The sequence below is a fragment of the Schistocerca gregaria genome, chromosome 2 (assembly GCF_023897955.1).
Source record: "Schistocerca gregaria isolate iqSchGreg1 chromosome 2, iqSchGreg1.2, whole genome shotgun sequence".
Taxonomy (NCBI): Eukaryota; Metazoa; Arthropoda; class Insecta; order Orthoptera; family Acrididae; genus Schistocerca; species Schistocerca gregaria.
Genome location: NC_064921.1, coordinates 416,276,754 through 416,300,201, shown reverse-complemented (window position 1 = coordinate 416,300,201; position 23,448 = coordinate 416,276,754). Strand labels below are relative to the sequence as shown.

The following is a 23,448-nucleotide window of genomic DNA, read 5'->3' as shown; positions in this document are numbered from 1 at the left end:
AAGACTGACGTAGGTGAAACGGCAATAGAATGTTCCAAGAAAGATAACAGTCAGAGGGACAGGATCTTAAGTGAAAAGAATTAAAACTCCAATGTGAAGTAATGAGTGGCCCTAGACTACTAGGAAGACGGCTAGCAGTTGGGGTAGTGCTTAAGAGGGTGTCTGTGCAGGAGGATGGGCAGAGGAAGAATTTGGGAAAGTGAAGAGGGATGCCATTCCGGACCAAGGCTTAGTTGTGAATGGGAAGGAGTTGAGAGGAAGGGAGTCCTGACTGGGGAAGGTGGGGTGGAAAGTTTCGTTGGGAGAGGATGTGGAGAGTACGGAGGAGTAGCTTCGGGGGAATGTGATGGTAGAAGGTAACCAATAACAATCGATCAGTCTTATAATTCTGGGTACCACAAATATTTGGCTGTTTTTCCGAATATGTAACGATTTACGAAGTTGCGGTTAGGTGCGTGTGAAACAAAATATCAACTGATTAAACTACTGCGAGTGAAACAAAATATCAGCTCATTTCATTTATCAAGCAAAGGGAATTACGAACGAGAATCTCATAGGCTTTTTACATCTGAATCACGTCTCGTCTTGTTGGCTTCCCATCATTCATAGCGCGAGCCGTTACTAACAGCAACCCACAATGGAAAATCCGCTAACACCGTAAGTACATTTTTACCGTCAGAGGCATAGATTAACTGAGAATTAATTCCTGGAAATAAAACCACTTTTGATAATTCTCGGCCGGCCGGGGTCGCCGAACAGTTCAAGGCGCTACCGTCTGGACCCTCGAGACCGCTACGGTCGCAGGTTCGAATCCTGCCTCGGGCATGGATGTGTGTGATGTCCTGAGGTTAGTTAGGTTTAAGTAGTTCTACGTTCTAGCGGACTGATGACCTCAGATGTTGAGTCCCATAGTGCTCAGAGCCATTTGAACCACAGGCTCCCCAGTCAAGACCCGTGTTAGTGCACAGCCACGCTCAGGACAAGTGCCCGAAGTGCACCCCACTCAACCCCAGTATCCTCTCCAGACAGGATTCTGAATCCGAAGATCCACTACAGACAGCTGTCTGAATCAGAAGACTAGGTATCACGCCTCCTCACTTTCTGCCAAACCTCGGTAAACTCCTAAAAGCACTCTTGCAACCGCCCCCACAAGACACCACGAGCTCCACATCTCCCCTCTAACTCGTCTACCCTACCCATCAGTCACTCCTAACCAATGTTAACAACATTTTTCTCTTTTGAGGAGAATCGGTCAATCCCTGAGTCGCACATTCCCGCATAGAGAGGTGGAGATGTTGTGTTCCTGACTTGTTTTTTGTTGTGCTACTTTGAGTTTATGTAAAACCTCAACATTACAGCACATCCGACCAGAGGCCCTGGGTAAAGAAGTGCTTTTGTGTCCCAACATAGATCTTTGAAGAGCCGCCAAAAACGTTGCGCTCCTGCTAAAATTGTTTCGAATGCCTGAGGCTTCCCAAAAAACTCTGCAGCCCGTGGGATAACACCAACTGACTGCTTCTTCGATAGCGTCTTATCGAAGGTAAACATGGACATTTATGAATCTATATGGCCACCATCCCTGTTCACAAAGGCCGTTTACGATGCTGCTGTAACGTGTTGGCTGGGCGACCTATGAGATTTCTCTTGTACCACTGGCCTCCGCTGCACTAAGTGGCGCCTAACAGGTAGGCGAGGTAGGCTGTTTTTCCGCCCAGTCGACTGAACACATTGTCTACACATTGTGGGAGAACTTCTTGGGACCTGTATTCTGTCCCCAGCAAGTGTATCGAGATGTTTCCACCCCTGCATGTGGTTTTCAAGCCCGAAACACCCACCGCAAGATTTACTTTTAAATGACCAACTGCCTGCCTGTTCTGAGTTGCTTAAAAATAGTCTTGGAAGGAGAGTTACCAAAAAGGCCCCACAGGCATTAACAATGTACACGCTTCTACCAATGTCTGCCCATTCTGACAGCTTCCAGTCGTCTCACAAACACGATGTCCTGGGTGAAAAATAAACATTGAATTGTATCGTCGACGATGGAGAATAGTTCCCGATAGTTGTCAAGATTTATTTAGTACAACAAATTTTTGATGTTTGCTGTGTGTAGTAATATACTACATTACAGACGAAACTTCCTGGCAGATTAAAACTGTGTGCCCGACCGAGACTCTAACTCGGGAACTTTGCCTTTCGCGGGCAAGTGCTCTACCATCTGAGCTACCGAAGCATGACTCACGCCTGATACTCACAGCTTTACTTCTGCCAGTATCTCATCTCCTACCTTCCAAACTTTACAGAAGCTCTACCGCGGACCTTGCAGAACTAGCACTCCTGAAAGAAAGGATATAGTGGAGACATGGCTTAGCCACAGCCTGGGGGATGTTTCCAGAATGAGATTTTCACTCTGCAGCGGAGTGTGCGCTGATATGAAACTTCCTGGCAGATTAAAACTGTGTGCCCGACCGAGACTCGAACACGGGACCTTTGCCTTTCGCAGGCAAGTGCTCTACCATCTGAGCTACCGAAGCATGACGCATATCAGCACACACTCCGCTGCAGAGTGAAAATCTCATTCTACTACATTAGAGCTTTATAACTTATTTTCACGATACTTGATTCGTTTTCTTTCCAAGAAATATTTCTCTTATTTGCATGTGATTCATCATAATATTTGTAGTTCGAATATCGGCAATGAAACGACGCTATAGTCTGCATATTGTTTATATCTTTTACCAAATTCAAAAATGTTCAAATGTGTGTGAAATCTTGTGGGACTTAACTGCTAAGGTCATCAGTCGCTAAGCTTACACACTACTTAACCTTAACTATCCTACGGACAAACACACACACCCATGCCCGAGGGAGGACTCGAACCTCCGCCGGGACCAGCCGCACAGTCCGTGACTGCAGCGCCATACACCGCTCGGCTAATCCCGCGCGGCTGTCTTTTACCGAACGTTCATTATGTTACTGGTGAATATTTATGGCTCTTTATCTGGGTAGCATTCCTCTGTAATTGCAAAGTGATGTCACCAAGATAAATGCGCACAACGACAAAGCAGATTCCACACCTGAGTCAGATTTACAGATCAGAAGTACAGTACTGTACAGTAAAATTTTATTCACTTATGAAAAGTGCTTATGGAAATTCATATTTTGCCAACTAGAGGCTTTATCACTGTAGCAAGTAGAAAAGTATATCTCTACTGCCAGGACTGGAATAACATTTTCGCGAGGATGACGTCTCTGCACCTTTTCGCTCCGTCGAGAAAATGCGAAACGTGCTAGTCATTAATTTTCCATGAAGTAACAATCAAATATTTCCTGTATTTTTATTTTATAGAGGTAATGAGTCGCTTTCGTTTTAAAAGTTTACACTGTAATGGCTAACTTATAACTTTTGAAAGTCAGTCTCGTTGCGAATACTGTGGTGTCCGCCCTACGACAGTGCGCTTTCCAGTTTACATGATTTGGGAAGAGATCACGCAAAATCGTCTTATTAATTGTGTCATCGGTCGAAACCGACGGGTTGCATCTTTTTCTGAACAGTAGACTGAAATAACTGCCAAAACCCCAGTCATAAAGTCATATGTTTCATTTTTTTTAAATTAGTTCTTCGTGAATAGCCCATATTTGAATTTAAGTGGACGTAAAATCAAGCTGCACATGTAGTATTGAAAATTTCATGATATAGTTACCACATTCAGTGTACTAAAATTCGCTTTGATTCCACTGTTAACTATATGCACGGTCCAGTCACTTTAACGTGACCATCGCCGATGTTCGAAGTCAACGTGCAATAACCACTCGCAGACGGAAGGTGGGAGCATTAGCAATAAAGGGTATATAAAGCGTCTTGGTGAAGGGGAGGGGGGGCGCGGCAAAACAGTGCAGTCATTGTTGTAATGCCGAAACAGAGCGATTTATCCGACGTCTAATAGGGCAAACTGTTCGCATGGCGCCATGGTTGAAGTATACCTTGCATGGCAAAATTGCACTATCCAAAACAGGCCACGAAGCAACTGTGGTACCACGGTCCGTAGGCGACAGCAGTGAATGACGGCTGCGGAGATCTTTACGAGCGAGTAGTCTTGCAACTGTTGAACAAGTATTGGTCGAAGTCAACGTGCAATAACCACTCGCAGACGGAAGGTGGGAGCATTAGCAATAAAGGGTATATAAAGCGTCTTGGTGAAGGGGAGGGGGGGCGCGGCAAAACAGTGCAGTCATTGTTGTAATGCCGAAACAGAGCGATTTATCCGACGTCTAATAGGGCAAACTGTTCGCATGGCGCCATGGTTGAAGTATACCTTGCATGGCAAAATTGCACTATCCAAAACAGGCCACGAAGCAACTGTGGTACCACGGTCCGTAGGCGACAGCAGTGAATGACGGCTGCGGAGATCTTTACGAGCGAGTAGTCTTGCAACTGTTGAACAAGTATTGGTTGAAGTATACCTTGCATGGCAAAATTGCACTATCCAAAACCGGCCACGAGGCAACACAGAGCGATTTATCCGACGTCCAATAGGGCAAACTGTTCGCATGGCGCCATGGTTGAAGTATACCTTGCATGGCAAAATTGCACTATCCAAAACCGGCCACGAGGCAACTGTGGTACCACGGTCCGTAGGCGACAGCAGTGAATGACGGCTGCGGAGATCTTTACGAGCGAGTAGTCTTGCAACTGTTGAGCAACTTATCGTCCCGATAATCCAACTGGCTGCCACAGCGTCTTCTCAATGAGCGTTTAGCGAAGGTTACTACGTATGGACCTCGGCAGCTGAAGCCTGGTTCACGCATCCATGCTAACTGCTGTTCATCGGCGATCAAGGCTAGAATTTGTATTCCAATACCGCAACTGGATGTCCACCTAGTGGTGACAGGTGACCTTTTCGGATGAATCGCTTTTTATGAGTGTACGGCGTTAAACATCTGAAAGCAAACACCCTGCAACAATCGTCAGAAAGGTCCAGGCCGGAGGAGTGAGAGTTACGGTCTAGGGAATGTTTTCATGGAATTCCCTGCGTGATCTTGAAATTCTGGAAAGAATAAGTATGCATACCTAAGCCCGCCCGGTTGGTCGTGCAGTCTAACGCACGACTTTCCTGTTGGGAAGGAGCGCCTGGTCTGTGGATGGTTTTTAGGCGGTTTTCCATCCGCCTCGGCGAATGTTGGCTGGTTCCTCTTTATTCCGCCTCAGTTACACTATGTCAGAGATTGCTGGGCAAACAAGTTCGCCACGTACGTGTGCACCACAATTACTCTACCACGCAAACATAGGGGTTACACTCGTCTGGTGTGAGACGTTTCCTTTGGTGTCCGCCGGGGGCCGAACCGCACAATCACCCTTGGTTCGGTGTGGGGCGGCGGAGGGGTGACGTGGACTGCGGCAGTCGTCGTTGGGTTGTGGATCACTGCGGCTGCGGCGGAGACGGAGTCTCTCCGTCGTTTCTAGGTCCCCGGTTAACGTACAATACAATACAATGCATACCTCAAGTATGCATTTATCGTTGGTGAGCATATTCATCCCTACATGCTGTTTGTTTTTCATCGGCGCGATGGCACATACCAGCTTGAAAATGCTCGCAGTGTAACTGCGTGGTTCGAAGAGCACCAGGACGAGTTTGCCTGCCCTGGACACTAAACTCCCTGGATTTAACCCCAATCTAAAATAAGTGGTACCACCTCGATCGGGTTGTTCAAGCCATGTTTCCTCAACCGAGAAACCTAGCGCAGTTGGCCACAGAGCTGGAGTCGGCGTGGCTCCACATCCGTGTTGATACTTTCCAGAACCTCATTGACTCTAACCCTGCACGTCTCGCATCGCTCTGCGTTCAAAAAGTGGTTATCCAGGCTTTTGAAAGTTGGTCACATTAATGTAACTGACCAGTGTATTAGATACATTGTTTCAACAGTTTTACTGTTTTTAGTGTAGAAAGATTGATATTAAGTTTTAACTGCGAAATTTTCCTTCCTGTTACTCTTATTTCCATTGTTAATTGATAGTGCAGTAAATACAGGTGTGAACGTTATAGGTTGATATTCTGTCGACATCAAAGTCATTACACGGAGAGCAACATCACGTCTGCAGGACGAATGTAAAAAAAGTCGGCTGTTTAAACCTACAAACGTTACCCTCAATCTACATACGGAATCTCCGGACTGGAATCCACCGGACGACGACTTGAATACCCACGTGGCCATCCAGATGTAGGTTTTCATTGGTTTCCGTAAATCGCTCCAGGAAAATGGCAGAGTGAATGCACTGAATGGTGACTTCGTTCGCCATCTGTGATCAGACTTGTGCTCCGTTAAGCCCTAATATTTCTTCCTTCCCTTCTTCTTTCTTTCCTTCTTCGTGTAGAGAAATGATGTATGAGCTAAATCTCAGTGCTTGTGTGGGGTTTTGAATCTACATACATACTCCGCAATCCACCATACGGTGCGTGGCGGAGGGTACCTCGTACCATAACTAGCATGTTCTCTCCCTGTTCCACTCCCAAAGAGAACGAGGGAAAAATGACTGCCTATATGCCTTTGTACGAGCCCTAATCTCTCTTATCTTATCTTTGTGGTCTTCCCGCAAAATGTAAGTTGGCGGCAGTAAAATTGTACTGCAGTCAGCCTCAAATGCTGATTCTCTAAATTTCCTCAGTAACGATTCACGAAAAGAACGCCTCCTTTCCCCACCTGAGTTCCTGAAGAATTTTCGTAACACTTGCAAGATGATCAAACCTACCAGTAACAAATCTAGCAGCTCGCCCCTATCACGTCAATCCGACGTGATAGGGATCCCAAACTCTCAAGCAGTACTCAAGAACAGGTCGTAATAGCGTTTTATAAGCGGTCTCCTTTACAGATGAACCACATCTTTCCAAAATCTACCAATGAACCGAACATGACTATCCGCCTGCCCCACAACTGCCATTACATGCTTGTCCCACTTCATATCGCTCTGCAATGTTACGCCCAAATATTTAATCGACGTGACTTGTGTCAAGCGCTACACTACTAATGGAGTATTCAGACATTACAGGATTTTTTTCCCTATTCATCTGCATTAATTTACATTTATCTACATTTAGAGTTAGCTGCCATTTTTACACCACTCACAAATCCTGTCCAAGTCATCTTGTCTCACAGTCACTCAACGACGACACCTTCCCGTACACCACAGCATCATCAGCAAACAGCTGCACATTGCTATCCACCCTATCCCAAAGATCATTTATGTAGATAGAAAACAACAGCTGACCTACCACACTTCCCTGGGTCACTCCAGATGATACCCTCACCTCCGATGAACACTCACCATCGAGGGCAACGTACTGGATTCTATTACTTAAGAAGTCTTCGACCCACTCACACATTTGGGAACCAATCCCATATGCTCGTACCTTAGTTAGGAGTCTGCAGTGGGGCACTGAGTCAAACGCTTTCCGGAAGTCAAGGAATATGGCATTCGTCTGTTACCCTTCATCCATTGTTCGCAAGATATCATGTGAAAAAAGGCGAGTTGCGTTTCGCAGGAGCGATGCTTTCTAAAGCCGTGCTGATGCATGGACAGCAACTTCTCTGTCTCAAGGAAATTCATTATATTCGAACTGAGAATATGTTCGAGAATCCTGCAACAAACCGATGTTACGGATATTGGTCTGTAATTTTGAGGATCCGTCCTTCTACCCTTCCCATATAAGGCGTCACCTGCGCTTTTTTTCCAGTCGCTCGGGACTTTACGTCGGGCAAGAGATTCGCGACAAATGCAAGCTAAGTAAGGAGCCAATGCAGTAGAGTACTGTCTGTAAAACCGAATTGGAATCCCGTCAGCACCTGGCGATTTATTTATTTTCATTCCTCTCGCGTGTAAATCCATTATCGTAACACTAGCCTTGAGGCCTACATGTCACTGTACTCGAGGGTTACGGAACTGGAGTGGGAGTCAGCTGTCAGATCATCCAGAGAAAGGATGTAGGCGACACTCGTACGTTAAAAGGCCTATTGTTTGGGACAAGGTCCGCATTCAGAAAAGGAAGCAAGATTGGGGTCAATAGCCCGTCGTGACGAGTTGGTTAGAGACGGAAATGTGAGACCCTATGTTGTAAGGATGGGTAGGAACTATGCCATCTCGTTTCTAAAACAACCGTGCGAAAATCTGCCATAAGCGATCTAGGAAAACCAGGGTAAACCTAAATCCGCAAGGCGGACCGGGAATGTCAAGCGCCATCCTCTGTAATGCGAGCCCAGTGCCTTAACACTGAAAACTACACCGATTTCGTACAAATTTATGGCATCTGAAGGGCTTGGCCAAAAAATGAAGTGACAAATGCCGGAGTTCCAGACCCCTACGCTTTTCAAAAAAAAAAAAAAAAAAAATAGCAGTTTTGGCACGGGCCTTGCGAGACAGTGAGCCATTTACGTTAGCGTAGTTTCTATGTGGCAGATGGAGCAGCGGAACGATTACAGAACCGTAACCCAAAGCTAATAGAGTCGAGTCCATAGGCGGGTCATTTTCTTTTTCTTTTCAGTTTTTACCTTACTTAGACGGTAAATGAATTGAAATGCTCAGTATACTGCATTTCTTAATATTTTCATAAAAGGCACCAAAATGAAAAGCAAAGGAAAATTTGATTTAGGGCATAAATAACAAAAAGGTATTGTGCTCATAACGTTCAAGAGGACTGTGCAAATAACTTTCCAAGAATGGATTTTAATTAACGCGTACGGGACTTCATATTCCATTACTTTAATTTTTACCTTCGTACAGCGTTATGGGTGGTTTGCTGCACACAGTGCGATAAAATTACTGTTCCTCCGTTTTACGATGAGTATATCCATTGGACGTGTAAATCATCAACTATAGAATAATAAAAGGATCCAGTTTTGTGTACGAACCTGTAGTGTACGCCATACAGTCCTTTGCTGGAAATATATTAGCAGAATTCTCTTGGACGCTGTTAAATACAATCCTTTCTTAGAAATTTATTTGCTACTAGCTGGAGTACCCGGCTTAATGTGAGATTGTGTGGTAGTTGGAATAGAAGGACTAACTTTAAAGTATAAAGAGGCAAACAAAATTATATTCTGAGTATTTACAATAGTTGTTAAAATAATGAGGTAAAGTATTTTACTGAAAACATGTTCTAACTATTTACAATTCTTATTTGTAAACAAGATTTATAATTTTGTTATCCAGGTTATATATGAACAAATTTTTCGAATCTCCTACTCACACCTCACTGTTTGTTTTTGTTCACTCACTGCACAACTTTTTTGGTTCCTCCCTTCGTCACTGATAAGAAACTGACTTTCGAACACACGACGCCTCTTGCTTTGTATACCCATACTAGTGGGTAGCCCCATCATTGGCGAATTCCAGAACATACCAAAAAGACTTCGAATGGTCCACGATGTTCCAGAACATTCCACAACGTTCGAAAGTGTTCTGGAATGTTCCACAATGGGCTGGGGTGTTCCGGGATATTCCAGAACATTCTGGATAAATAAACGCCATATCGGCGTATTCCTCTCTCATTAATTTGAAAGGCACCCCTATTTCATAAATAATCTACAACCTACAACAGTTCTATGTGGTTTCACTTAAATACACTATTGTTATTGTATTCTTTCACTGTAAAATACAGAAAACCAACTCGTTTTAAGGTTATCAAATCACTGAAACGAATCACTAAGTGCTGCCAACAATGACGTAAACGTTTATACATTCTTAATGGAAAGTAAACAAATTCACTTGTATAATAATCTTTGCCTCTCTGGATGTTCTGGAAAACTACTGCAGATACACATCTGGGACATCTTTAATTAGATTTACCAGATCAATAACAAAAAATAAATGGGAATCTTGCTTCACTTTAACCTCATACAGTTTTGTGGTGGCTTCATATTAGCGAAGTCGCTAAATTTGAGGTAAAGTCTTTTATTAGCCCTAACTCCGTAACTAAACATTTGCGAACCTATGTTTATATGAACTTTTTTCTTTAGTTGTACTTATAGAATAACATATTAAAATATTTGCATATCTTCAGGAATCACCTTGTATATTGATTGCAAATTTTCCTTTTTCTTTCTGTTTCATGCTTCTTATGAAAATATTAATAAATACAATGTGTTGAGTATTATTTCTTTGTATTTGCAATGTAAGTAGTGTAAAAACTGAATATAAAAGTAAAGTTTCTTCAGAGCGACTCAATTTCATGATCTTCAGATTACCGTTCTGTACTCCACCTCCTCCCCCCATCCCCCCTCCCCCCTCCCCTCCCCCCTCCTCTGTACCACATGATGGCTGGAAACCACACTAAAAAAAATAGCCAATGCCTCATCCGACCCTTGGCCCTCTGGAACTACCATTTGTGTTACTTTCATTCCTGGCCAAGTCCCACACATGCCATACATTTAGATGAATTCGGTGATGATGAATAAGCACGGTTTCCTTGCGAGTCACCTTGTAACACATTCAGATGAATGGCAGAGCGGGCAGCAAGGGTTATTTGGAATAGGCAGCAAGGGTTATTTGGAATAGGTACTGGAAGCAATGGAAACATCGATAGTTGTAGTATAGGGTATTACGTTTCCAACCGTTCGTTGGAGGATGGCGGTATTTATGGGGTTGGAGTGAGCAAGGACTGGTTAGTATGGGTACAGCGATTTCAGGGTTAGTTAAGAGTAAATTTGATGCGTAATAATGGGAGAAGATAGGATGTTGTTGATGCACATGTCGTCGAAGTAGGGTTTATGCGTAGGCATTAGTCGAGGAAGCAGTGGGGCAAGGTGGGTCACGGCTGTGAATACGCTGGAATTGTACCACTTACGCATGTGTTGTTGTCACTGACAGCCGAGCCGTAAGTTTGTTTCTTCATTTATCATGGAACTTCGTACATCAGGTGAGAATGCCAGCGAGTAAAAGGAGATTGGTATTCTGTGCTCTAGCCCATCATCAGTGTCCGACACCTATCTTCCGCTCTCGTTCGGAAGATTGAGTTAGTTCGTGGGTAAGGGACATAAACATCAACGTGTTGCCTCAGTGCTAAGTTTCTCTTGTTTTATACCCGCCAGCAACGCAGCAAGCAGTACCAAACAGCAGGGTCCCACTCTATAAGCAAGATAAGGAAGCAAAGTCGACGTAGATATTATTTTTGGTTCCTTCTGATTTGTTGTGGAAAGCGCAGGTCATCTGCAATAAATTTTATAACAGCCCAGAAATACTGTTAAGAGAAAAAGCTGCTAGGAAATGAGTCTAAGAATTTCAAGAACTGCAATACGTGCAGTGACCTAATTCACAGAACATTCTTACTACTCACTTTTTACTTGAGTCAAGACGTATGTTTACTTTTGTTTCAATTTACTTTTGTTGCACTGCCTCAGGTGATAAATACTTAACACAAGAGGGAGTTAAAATATACTAAACAATCCAAGATTTTTGTCATCAAGTCAAAAATTATGAGAGAAAGAGGCCGATCTGAGCTGCTCGGTTAGAGTTGATGCCGTTCTAGATCGTAATTCTGCTCGCCCCACGAAATTTTATACATGCCGCTTTTTTTAGTAGATACAGGGTTGAATAAAAATACGGAAGATCTCGAGAAATGGATCTTTGAGCGCAAAAGCAATGCTGGCCAACCCTGCTTCTTGCGCTGTTGTATTTGACTGCGACCGGTATCTGTGCGACGGCCTCAATACGTTGCAATTGTCAGTAGTGTTCAGGACAGTGTTCTGTGTAGTTTTGGGTGCATTATGGTGGAGCCAAATGTATTCGAACGTGGAAAAATTGTTGATGGTCGTATGACGGGTGCTTCCGTAACCAAAGGAGCCGAAGTGTTTGGTGTTTCAAGACGCATCGTATACTGGGGAAGCGGAGAAACACCATCTGCTGAGCCACAACGCTAACGGAAGTATGTGTCAAGCGACCGTGACAGAAGGTCATTGAAGAGACTTGTGACGAAAACTAAAACGACAACAGCTGCGAAGGTATCTGCAGAACTTAATGTCGCACTCGCCAACCTTACCAACATCAAAACAACATGAACGGAGCTCCATATTGCAGACCGAGCTGGAATTCCAAATCCACTCATCAATGTTGCCAATACCTGTAATAGGAACACGTGGTGCCGAAGCCTTAAAACCTGAAATATGGAAAAAGGGAAAAATTTATTTGGTCGGATGGGCTGTGTTTCACACTGTTTCCAAACTCTGACCGAGTTTACATCCCAGGAATAAAATATGACTGGGTTCGGTGACGATTTGTGCAGCCATATCGTGGTATTCCAATGAGTTGGCTCTGAGCACTATGGGACTTAACATCTGAGGTCATCAGTCCCCTAGAACTTAGAACTACTTAAACCTAACTAACCTAAGGACGACACACACATCAGTGCCCGAGGCAGGATTCGAACCTGCGACCGTAGCTGTCGCGTGGTTCCAGACTGAACCTCCTAGAACCGCTCGGCCACTCCGGCCGGCTACTCCATTGGGCCCCATGATTACCCTCTACGGTCGGATTAGTGTCAGGGATTATGTGACCAATTTGGCTGATCAGATGCACCCCATGGTACAATGTTTGTTCCCCAATGGTATTGCTGTGCTCCAAGACGGCTGGGTTCCGGAGCGCACAGCTGGTTTTGTGCGCACGAGGACGAGTTGTCGCATCGCCGCCGCCCTCCAGACCCACCATAGCTCAATGTTATTGAGCGTTTGCGATCTGCTTTGAACTGAAGACGGCGTGATCGCCATCCACCTCCATAATCATTATCTAACGTGTCGCTATTCTTCTGAAAGGAAGATGTAAAGTTCCCTTGAAAACCACACAGGACCTGTACTTATCCATTACGAAAAAATTGGAAGCTGTTTCGAATGCCAACGGGTTTCCTTCGCCGTATTAGGCATGGTAATGCGTTCTTAGTATTTCCGTATTTTTTTCCACCCCCTGTAGATGTTAATGTACTGCTTGAGAGTTGAAACATACACTGGGCGCGCTTGGTGGGCGTGCATGAGCTGCCGAGCCCTACAGGTAGCCGGTGACACAGTTGTCATCTGGGCTGAGCAGGTTCCATCCGTGTGTTTGCCAGTGGAGCGAGCGGACCCCAAAGGCAGACGCTGGAATTCCCACCTGTCGTAGTGGGCATCCGTATAATGGACAGTCCAATGAAAACGAGACTAATGAGTAAACTGTTTATTAATTCAATTGTAACAGCCATAACTGTTATAGATTCATCCCACTGTGAGAGAAGACGCTCAGTGCCCATATGGAAAAACGTTTGCAGTTGCCTACGGAACCGCGATTGTACTCAGGCGTGCAGCTCTTCGTCCGAAGGAAATCGACGGCCACGAATTCCTTTCTGCAAAGCTCCAAAAATATGGAAATCACATGGAGAGAGATCGGGACTGTATGAAAGACGTGTAAGGATTTCTTAGAGAAATTTCAGCAAGGTACTCGAAACAACCATGGTAATATGTAGGCGGACATTTTGTTTCCAGATCGTTTCGACCACGCTGCAGAGGTTTCGTTGGGAGACCCTTACATATCTTCTTCACAGCCCCGATCTCTCCCCATCCAATTTCCATATTTTTGGATTTCTGATTATGGACATTCGTGGTCGTCGATTAACCTCGGACGAAGAGATGCAGGCCTATGCACAGTCAAGCTTGCGGCGAAGGCCATTTAACTTTTCGTTCAGTACCTCCGTTTCTCCATAGCGTCCTTTAATAGACCTTTCTCCAGATCCCTGTTTTTAGCTTCCTTCTCTTCCGTCGATTGGAATTAACTTGTAGTCATTTTTAACCCCTCTCTTCGTCTAAAGTTCTGACATGGGTGTGTATGACCCTAGTTGTGTTTGCGCCCTAAAACAAAACAAAAAAATGCAATACAAACGATCGCTTCGGCGAGGAAAATGGTTCACATGGCTCTGAGCACTATGGGACTTAACTGTTGAGGTCATCAATCCCCTAGAACTTAGAACTACTGAAACCTAACTAACCTAAGTACATCACACACATCCATGCCCGAGGCAGGATTGGAACCTGCGACCGTAGCAGTCGCGCGGCTCGAGACTATAGCGCCTAGAACCGCTCTGCTACTCCGGCCGGCTGGTTTGGCGAGGAGATGCTCATGTAGCACCCTGCGATTATGACGACAGGCCGGAGGGCGCCCGGTAGCATCAGTAGGCCGTGACCGTAACATCCCTCTCTGCCTCAAGATTCAGACCTATAAGGCTCTGGCGCGCATTTGTTATACTAAAACCTGGCACCCAGTCACGCAGCCCGTAACAAGGCCCTGCCCTAGTGTGGTGACACCGGCCCGCCCTCTATGCCTGTTACCGCTTCACGCTGCGATTTTCGCCGGGTGCGGGTACCCTGCCTCACAGTCCTTCTGCATACATATTATTCTGGCCCACACGTCGCCACACTGCGGCTGCCAGCCCACTGATGCTATTGCGATACTCCATGGCGGCTTTCTTGCCAATTCTTATTACTTTCACTAAAAACTGGGCAGCGACACAACGGCGTAGTACAGGCTCTTTCACTGCTAGAAGCAGTTTTCACAGAAACAAAGGTAAGTGCAGTTACAAACCGAGTAAACCATTCTCTTCTTCATCTTTCTTCATCCCTTTCCCCGCTGCTCTATGGACTCAGCTTTGTCGTTTGGGTTGTGGCAATCTTGCGGTCAGTGAGTGGCGGGACGTCCTTTCTGAAGACCCCCCCTCCAGTATGGAATCTCTAATGTCCCATCTCTCTGTATCTAGTGTGAAACCTTTGGTCAACGGTGAGAACGTTTTTCTATCTGAGGTGGGACATGGGACTAACACCTGAAAAGGAGTCCAGGCTGACCAGCTCAGCAGCCCTCGAAGTTAATTCACGGGGTACATTCAATTCGGGGCAAGTTGTACTTCCAAAATCCCATAAGCGGCGCGTTAACGCACTAAGCTATGGCAGGGTCGAATTGAATAAACAAAAACTACGTTATTTCTCGTTAAGAACCACAGGTGACTCTAGGTTAGAAAATATCTCTGAACAACATCCGAAATATTGTCTGTGGAATTCAAGTTCGCCTTCAATTTTTCTGTTCGCCCATTCACGGCTTTTTACTTGCGTGTGCAAAAATCTAGCTTGTGACAACTTATTTAATTCATTTCTTTATTGCTATTCAAAATTTAACCAATTATTCACACTCTCTGTAATTTAAATCCGCTTAGTTACTGAATCACTACTATTCATTTGAAAATTACCTCTTAATGAGTATCAGTCTTCTGAATATTTGGTTAGAATAGAAAGAGTTGTCAAGGAGAAACTTTTTTAGATTGTTTCCAAATTTTACTTTGCTATCTGTCGGACACTTTATATCACGGGGTAACTTATCAAAAATTTTTGATGTGGCATTGTGCACCTTTCCGTGCTAAAAATAACCTTATGTGGCGTAATGGGTGTCATTTTTTCTGATGATATTGTGATTGTGTATATCAGTGTTCCTCTTGAACTGCAGTGGATTATTTACAACAGACTTCACGAGGGAATAAATATCCGCTGAAGAAATTGTCAGAATGCCCAAATCCTTAAACAGATGTCTATTAGACGATTATGGGTGTTCACCACATATTACTGTTACAGCACGTTTTGGATCAATGAAAACTATCTTTTTGAAAAATGACTAAGTCCAGAACATTATTCCATAGGGTATTATTGAATGAAAATAGGCAAAATATGTCAACTTACTGATTTGTCTCTCCCCAGGATTTGCGAATGTGGCTGAAACACATTTATTTAGAAGTTTCAAAATGAGCTTTTTCCGACTTAAATTCCCATCAACATGATCACCTAACAATTTTGAAGTTTCGACTCTGTTTATTATAAACCTCACTAGATGTTCCACTTATCTGGTGCGAAACCCCTAGATGTGCAGAACTGAATATATTGTGTCTTTCTAAAACTGACGGTGAGACCATTCCCAGAAAAGCAGCCAAAGATACTTTTAAGAACACTGTTTATCATTTCTTCTGTTTCTGTATGAAGGTATGGATTGGTTACAATACTAGGGTCATCTGCAAACAGAGCTAATACAGATTGTTGTATCTTGGAGGGAAGATCGTTGATTTACATATATGAGGAACAATAGTGACCCTAAGATTGAGCCTTGGGGAACCCCATACGTGATTTCTCTCCAGTCAGAATAATGTCGCCGGACTACATTTGTTGAATTACAAAGTCCAGCTTTCTGCATTCTTTTGGTTAGATATGACATTATCCATAAATCTCATAAAACTTCAAATGATCTAGCAGAATATTGTGATTCACACATTCAAATGCCTTAGATAAGTCGCAGAAAATACCAACCGGCGCTATTTTATCACTTAATACTCGTAAAATTTGATGAGTGAACATGTAAATAGTATTCTCAGTCGAACAACTTTTCTGAAACCCAAACTGTGGGTTACTGAGGATATTGTTGTAGCTCAGGTGAAATACTATTCTGGAATACATCACCTTCTCAACACTTTTGGAAGATGATGCCAGCAGTGAAACAGGTCGGTAGTTATTGACATCTCTCCTATTACCTTTCTGACACCACGGATGTCTTGTTGCGTCCATTTCATACGCGATTTTCTTGCACCACTAACACCAGCACATCACATTGAAATATGTAACAACTAACTTGGAAAGAACGTATACCACAGTGATGGGCGCCATATCTGTAGTGATTTGTGATCAACACTGTGAATAAATCACTGAATTTGTGTCGTTGCGTTACAGGATGATGGTCCGATGTTCTGGAAGCTGTGTTTCATCAATCCCATGGGCTCGACTCTCGTGGTGGTGGGACTTGCACTCGTCGGCTTGGTGAGTTTACACCATCATATTTGTGAACACTGATTCCACAAACCCAGCCCTCACACCTCTTACCGTTGTTATTACTTTTGCTCCTGACTTCATACGTCTTAATTGAGCCTAGGTTAGATACAGAATTCGTTCTGTAGTCTCATAGTGAGAATGTCCGTGATGATGTAGTACATGTCACTAAAATAGAAGTACATAATATCTATTTGTAAATGGGCTGATATACCAATGTCACTTCTACAGATTCTAAATGAATCCTGGCATCATGAAAAAAGAAGCAGTTCACAGGGTGCTTTCACTAGTCGCATAACGCCACTGAAGCTATGCCGAAGTCATATTGTATGAAACGTTCATTTTATGTCATATAATTAATAACGTGTACATCAATTGCATCTGATAAGAAATTTCTCAGTAAGGTAAGAAGCTGGCCACAGGTACATCCTTAAGACTCCCCTTAAATTATAGTTTACTAATAGTAAACCTTTTTATGGCTAGTAGAAATCTGTTGAAAATGTCTGTTCCCGAATAATAGGAAGCTAAACGTAAGTGCGTGATATTAACTATTTATTTATGTCTGTTCAGTGGTTTAGAAAAGCAAATTCCATAAGTGTCTTATTGGGTGACTTATTCCTAAATTATATTCAACAATAATTGGAAAAGAATATAATGAGCTTTTACACATAACAACATTAGTGAAGGCTGTGTGCATACTTCTAGATTGGATTAATGCCACAACAACACACTGTGTAACCAGTCATCGAAACTTATATTTACAGTTCATCACAAGTTGCAGAGACTTATCTGCAACTTCACGTAACAATCTCGGACTCTAATTAGTTTTGGAGTGACGAGCTTACGTCTGTTTGAAAATGAGGAGGCGTACCTAAATAAAATAGCTCTTTTCTCTACAAATATCTGGAAATATCGTCATTTCGGCGTTGTCTGTCAAGTGTGACATATTCCAAAGATCGTGCCCATTAACTGAAACAGGAGCACGTGCGTAATGTCTTGGTGACAGCTGACTCATGTCCTTGATGTATCTTGAAATTAAACATAATAATACGAGATAGGTAACAAATAATTAGCTCATTTTTTTAAATTTCTGTTTGTTGATGGGCTCATGCTACAATACGGGAACAAATCACAGAATATTTGCCAACATTTAAAGTTAATAGTATTGCTTTATTTTTCTATGTAATTACAATTGCTCTACCGTGTTATTATAAAACTTAAGTTACAATTGAACGAGCAAACTGGAAGTAAATGTGTTGATAGAATGTGTGTGGTTTAGATCTTCAGAGAAACGCAGCTATATGCTAGTCCATGAGGCGATCGTATTTATAAGATCAGTCTGAGCTCCAACGCGGTTCTTTCAACAAAAGAATTTTTACGAGGACGTTTCCGCAAGTTTGGAGTTGAGAGCATTCGGCAACATTTGATATACTCACTGCCCAATCAGAGGACTTAATAATAATTTCGCATACTACTATATGGTGAGTGTTAAGTCAACTACTGTACTTGGAGCACAGGCTGTCATTAATCTTAAGGGTTGTGATAAAAGGAAACATGTTGATATCAGCAGTGCTTTCTTGGAGAACATGGCACAAGTCTGCCATGCTTAATTTTCAGTGCTGAAGCAACATTTCATGTTATAGATAAAGTCAAAGGCCTAACGTCCGCACTGGAGACTCTAGATCATTCATAAAGTAACTGATCATAAAAGAGCTTCGCTTAAAACGAATATTCTTATGAAAAGGTTTATGGTGCGTTCTCATTTGAGAACGAAATAAAGAGTGTAATGAGCTATGTTCATAAGCTGCAGAGGCAGCGCTTTCCACAGCTTCAGGAGGAATGCAATGGTTTCGTATTCCAGCAGGACGGATCCCCACTCACACTGGCATAATAAAGCATGCCAGTTATATATTAAGACACGAGGTGGCAAGGACTCTTCTTGACCTCAAAGATCTCCACGAGAGGTCCTGCGTGAGCGTTCCTTGTGGAGTTTTCATTTCCCCTTCTTAGTAATATAAGTGACCTCAAAAAGAGAGTAATAGCAGCAGTGACTTTTATTGGTGAAGAATTCTTATACAAAATTGTGCCGTATGGCAATTGCCGCGAGGGTATCTCTTGCCTTTCGGCTCGGGTCGTCGAAAGGTTTATAGACCCGCTGGTTCGATCTGTCTCGCGCAAGATAAGCAGGCACTACCTTCTTGCGTAGGGCAGGGCCCGTGTGGAGTTCTGGTAGCATCACAGAGGCTGAAGGTTGTTGTCGGCGAGTGATTCGATGAGCTCTGCTATGAGCCTTTTCGAGGTGGCTATCTTGGCTTTTCCGTTCCTCGAAGGGAATTCTTTGGCCGTTGACGTGAGTGGCCTTGTACTTGTGTTAAAATTTTAATACAATTTTAAGAGTTGCAAGGATCAGCTAGGCAGTTATTGAATTCGCTTGGGTTGTTGCAGCTGTGATTAAATTTTCATGTGGATTTAAGGGCTGCACAGATCATTGAAGCCATTGCGCTCGTTAGCTTTTTAGCAGTTCGTTGTTAATATTTACCAGTGGTTTTATGTGCTGCACAAATCAGCTGGGCAGCTGTTGACATGGCTGATATCGCTGTAGATTTTACTTGTTGTATATTAATGTGGATTTAATTGCTGCCGAGCTCCGGCTTTCAGCTTTGAGTGAATTGGCGAGGCTGCAGGATGACATAAGTGGTCCTCATGGCGGTTATGAATTGAGGGGAGCTACTGTCGAGATTTATCATTTCTGTTAAGGCCGCAGTAGTGGGCGTTGGACTCCACTGAGATTATACTTCAGCGATTACGTACTTTTCCGATATTAACGGGCTGAAATCTGTTTGCGTCAGAAGGCATGGATGACAATTCTTTCAAAAGGCTATGAAACAAGTATATCCTTCAGCCTTGTAAGTCTGCAATTAGTGTGTGCCCTAGTAGCCCAAGTTGTCGCTTCTGTCTGTTCGTTTTGTTGTTGAAATAAATGGATATTAAGGTATCGTAACTGGGGTAATTCGCCAACCTTACGCTCCAGAATTGGTCGTGGGATCTGCTCGGGTCCCAAAATTACATAACGAATACATCTGTTGTCATACATATACTCCGTACAACTGACTGATGGTGGAAATATAAATCATTCGTAATAGAGTAGCAAAATGAACTTCCATGAGTCAAAAAATTGTTAAAATATGTTACTATTTTTAAACAGCCTATATTATACACAAACTGATGTCTCATGTCAGTACATGAAGTACAAGGACTACCTTACTTTCATGTTGCTGTTCCAGTGATTGTGTTTTGAAACAGGCACGGTGACTGAATATGTCGGATTGGACAAAATTTTAAGACTCAGTATTGCACCTATCCTACAAGGCATAACAGTTAAGTTTTAACTGTTACCTGTACAAAACAACGTTAAGTAATAAATTTTTGTTTGTTTACAGGAACATTCCTCCATTCCTGGTGCACACTGATATTACACTGCTGGCCATTAAAATTGCTACACCAAGAAGAAATGCAGATGATAAACGGGTATTCATTGGACAAATATATTATACTAGAACTGACATGTGATTACATTTTCACACAATTTGGGTGCATAGATCCTGAGAAATCAGTACCCAGAACAACCATCTCTGGCCGTAATAACGGGCTTGATACGCCTGAGCATTGAGTCAAACAGAGTTTGGATGGCGTGTACAGGTACAGCTGCCTATGCAGCTTCAGCACGACACCACAGTTCATCAAGAGTAGTGACTGGCGTATTGTGATGAGCCAGTTGCTCGGCCACCATCGAGCAGACGTTTTCAATTGGTGAGAAACTGCAGAATGTGCTGGCCAGGGCAGCAGTCGAAAATTTTCTGTATCCAGAAAGGCCCGCACAGAACCTGCAACATGCGGTCGTGCATTATCCTACTGAAATGTACGGTTTCGCAGGGATCGAATGAAGAGTAGAGTCGCGGGTCGTAACACATCTGAAATGTAACGTCCACTGTTCAAAGTGCCGTCCATGCGAATAAGAGGTGACCGAGACGTGTAACCAATGGCACCCCATACCATCACGCCGGGTGATACACCAGTATGGCGATGATGGATACACGCTTCCAACGAGCGTTCACCGCGATGTCGCCGAACACGGATGCGACTATCATGATGCTGTAAACAGAACCTGGATTCATCCGAAAAAATTACGTTTTGCCTTTCGTGCACCCAGGTTCGTCGTTGAGTACATCATCGCAGGCTCTACTGTCTGTGATGCAGTGTCAAGGGTAACCGCAGCCATGGTCTCAGAGCTGATAGTCCATGCTGCTGCAAACGTCGACGAACTGTTCGTGCAGATGGTTATTGTCTTGCAGACGTCCCCATCTGTTAACTCAGGGAACGAGACGTGGCTGCACGATCCGTTACAGCCATGCAGATAAGATGCCTGTTATCTCGACTGCTAATGATGCGAGGCTGTTGGAATCCAGCACGGCGTTCCGTATTACCATCCTGAAACCACCGATCCATATTCTAATAACAGTCATTGGATCTCGACCAACGCGAGGAGCAATGTCGCGATACGATAAACCGCAATCGCGATAGGCTACAATCCGACCTTTATCAAAGTCAGAAAAGTGATGGTAGGCATTTCTCCTCCTTACACGGGACATCACAACAACGTTTCACCAGGCAACGCCGGTCAGTGGCTGTTTGTGTATGAGAAATCGGTTGGAAACTTTCCTCATGTCGGCACGTTCGTGTCGCCACCGGCGCCAACCTTGTGTGAATGCTCTGAAAACTAATCATTTTCATATCACAGCATCCCCTTCCTGACGGTTAAATTTCACGTCTGTAGCACGTCATCTTCGTGGTGTAGCAATTTTAATGGCCAGTAGTGTAACAACTTGGCTGTGTAACCACCAAGTGAATGCACACTGTTGTTTAGAGCTTTTAGACACGCAGAGGACGCCTGTTGCAGGTGGTGAACGCGGCGGACGTGGTGCACCGGCTGCAGCACATCGCGACGCCCAGCGAGGCGTCTCGGGACAGACCGACCTGCTCCGTCAGCATCAAGTGGCGTCCCAGCCCAGGTTAACAGCTCTTATCGGCAATTTTTAGCTGAATACTGAAGCCAAATTCCACCAGCCATGTAGGCCACTAGTGTCAATATACTTTGGTAGAAAATGAAGAAGAAACATATCTAATTCAGTGACGCACATACACCACACACTGAGCTGAAAAAAGTCATCGGACACCTCCTAATATCGTGTCGGACCTCCTTTTTCCCCGCGTAGTGCAGCAATTCGACGTGGCATGGACTCAACAAGTCATCGGACGTCCGCTCCAGAAATAATGAGCCATGCTGTCTCCACAGCAGCCCATAAATGCGAAAGTGTTACCGGTGCAGGGCTTTGGGCTCGAATTGACCTCTCGATTGGGAGACCAAATCATTCGCTCCAATCGTCCAGAAAGTTCTTCAAACCAACTGCGAACATTTGTGTTCCAGTGACGTGGCGCAATGTTCTTTCGGAACATGAAGTCCACGAATGGCTAAAAATGGCCTCCAAATAGCCAAACATAAGAATTTCCAGTCAAAGATCGCTTCAGGCCCCATTCCACGTAAACATAGCCGACACCACTATGGAGCTACCCCACCTTGCACAGTGTCAGTCAAAGATCGCTTCAGGCCCCATTCCACGTAAACATAGCCGACACCACTATGGAGCTACCCCACCTTGCACAGTGTCTTGCTGATAACTTGGGCCCATGGCATTGTGGGCTCTGTGCCACACGCCGACCCTTCCATCAGCTCTTGCTGTTGTTGTGGTCTTCAGTCCTGAGACTGGTTTAATGCAGCTCTCCATGCTACTCTATCCTGTGCAAGCTTCTTCATCTCCCAGTACCTACTGCAGCCTACATCCTTCTGAATCTGCTTAGTGTATTCATCTTTTGGTCTCCCTCTACGATTTTTACCCTCCACGCTGCCCTCCAATACTAAACTGGTGATCCCTCGCTGTCTCAGAACATGTCCTACCAACCTATCCCTTGTTCTAGTCAAGTTGTGCCACAAGCTCCTCTTCTCCCCAATTCTATTCAATACCTCCTCATTAGTTATGTGATCTACCCACCTAATCTTCAGCATTCTTCTGTAGCGCCACATTTCAAAAGCTTCTACTAACTCTTACTCACTGAAATAGAGATTTATCTGACCAGTCTATGGTTTTCCAGTCTTCTAGGATCCAACTGCTATGGTCAAGAGCCCCAGTCCATGGTTTCCCAGTCTTCTAGGGTCCAACTGCTATGGTCAAGAGCCCAGGAGAGGGCCTGCAGGAGATGACGTGCAATTATCAAAGGCACTCGCAGCTGTCGTCTCCTGCCGCAACCCATTATCGCCAGAGTTCGCCTCTCTGTCCTAACGGATACGTTCGTCGTACGCCCCAGATTGATTTCTACGGTTATTTCACGCAGAGTGTTTTGTCTGTTAGCACTGACAACTCTAAGAAACGCCTCTGACGTCGGTCGTTAACCGAAGCCACTCGGCCAATGCGTTGTCCGTGGTGAGAGGTAATACCTGAAATTTGGTATTCGCACCACACTCTTGACACTGTGGCTCTC

The 23,448-nt window shown here is 44.0% G+C and overlaps 1 protein-coding gene across 1 annotated transcript in view; it reads left to right on the top strand.

Annotated features, from left to right (window-relative positions):
• The window catches only part of LOC126323717 (uncharacterized), a 93,751-nt gene that overhangs the window by 33,218 nt on the left and 37,085 nt on the right, over nucleotides 1-23,448 (top strand). Inside the window, exons 3-4 of the mRNA XM_049994712.1 lie at nucleotides 16,759-16,845; nucleotides 21,812-21,923. Coding sequence (XP_049850669.1) covers nucleotides 16,759-16,845; nucleotides 21,812-21,923 — 199 coding nt within the window. The remainder of the gene's footprint in view (nucleotides 1-16,758; nucleotides 16,846-21,811; nucleotides 21,924-23,448) is intronic.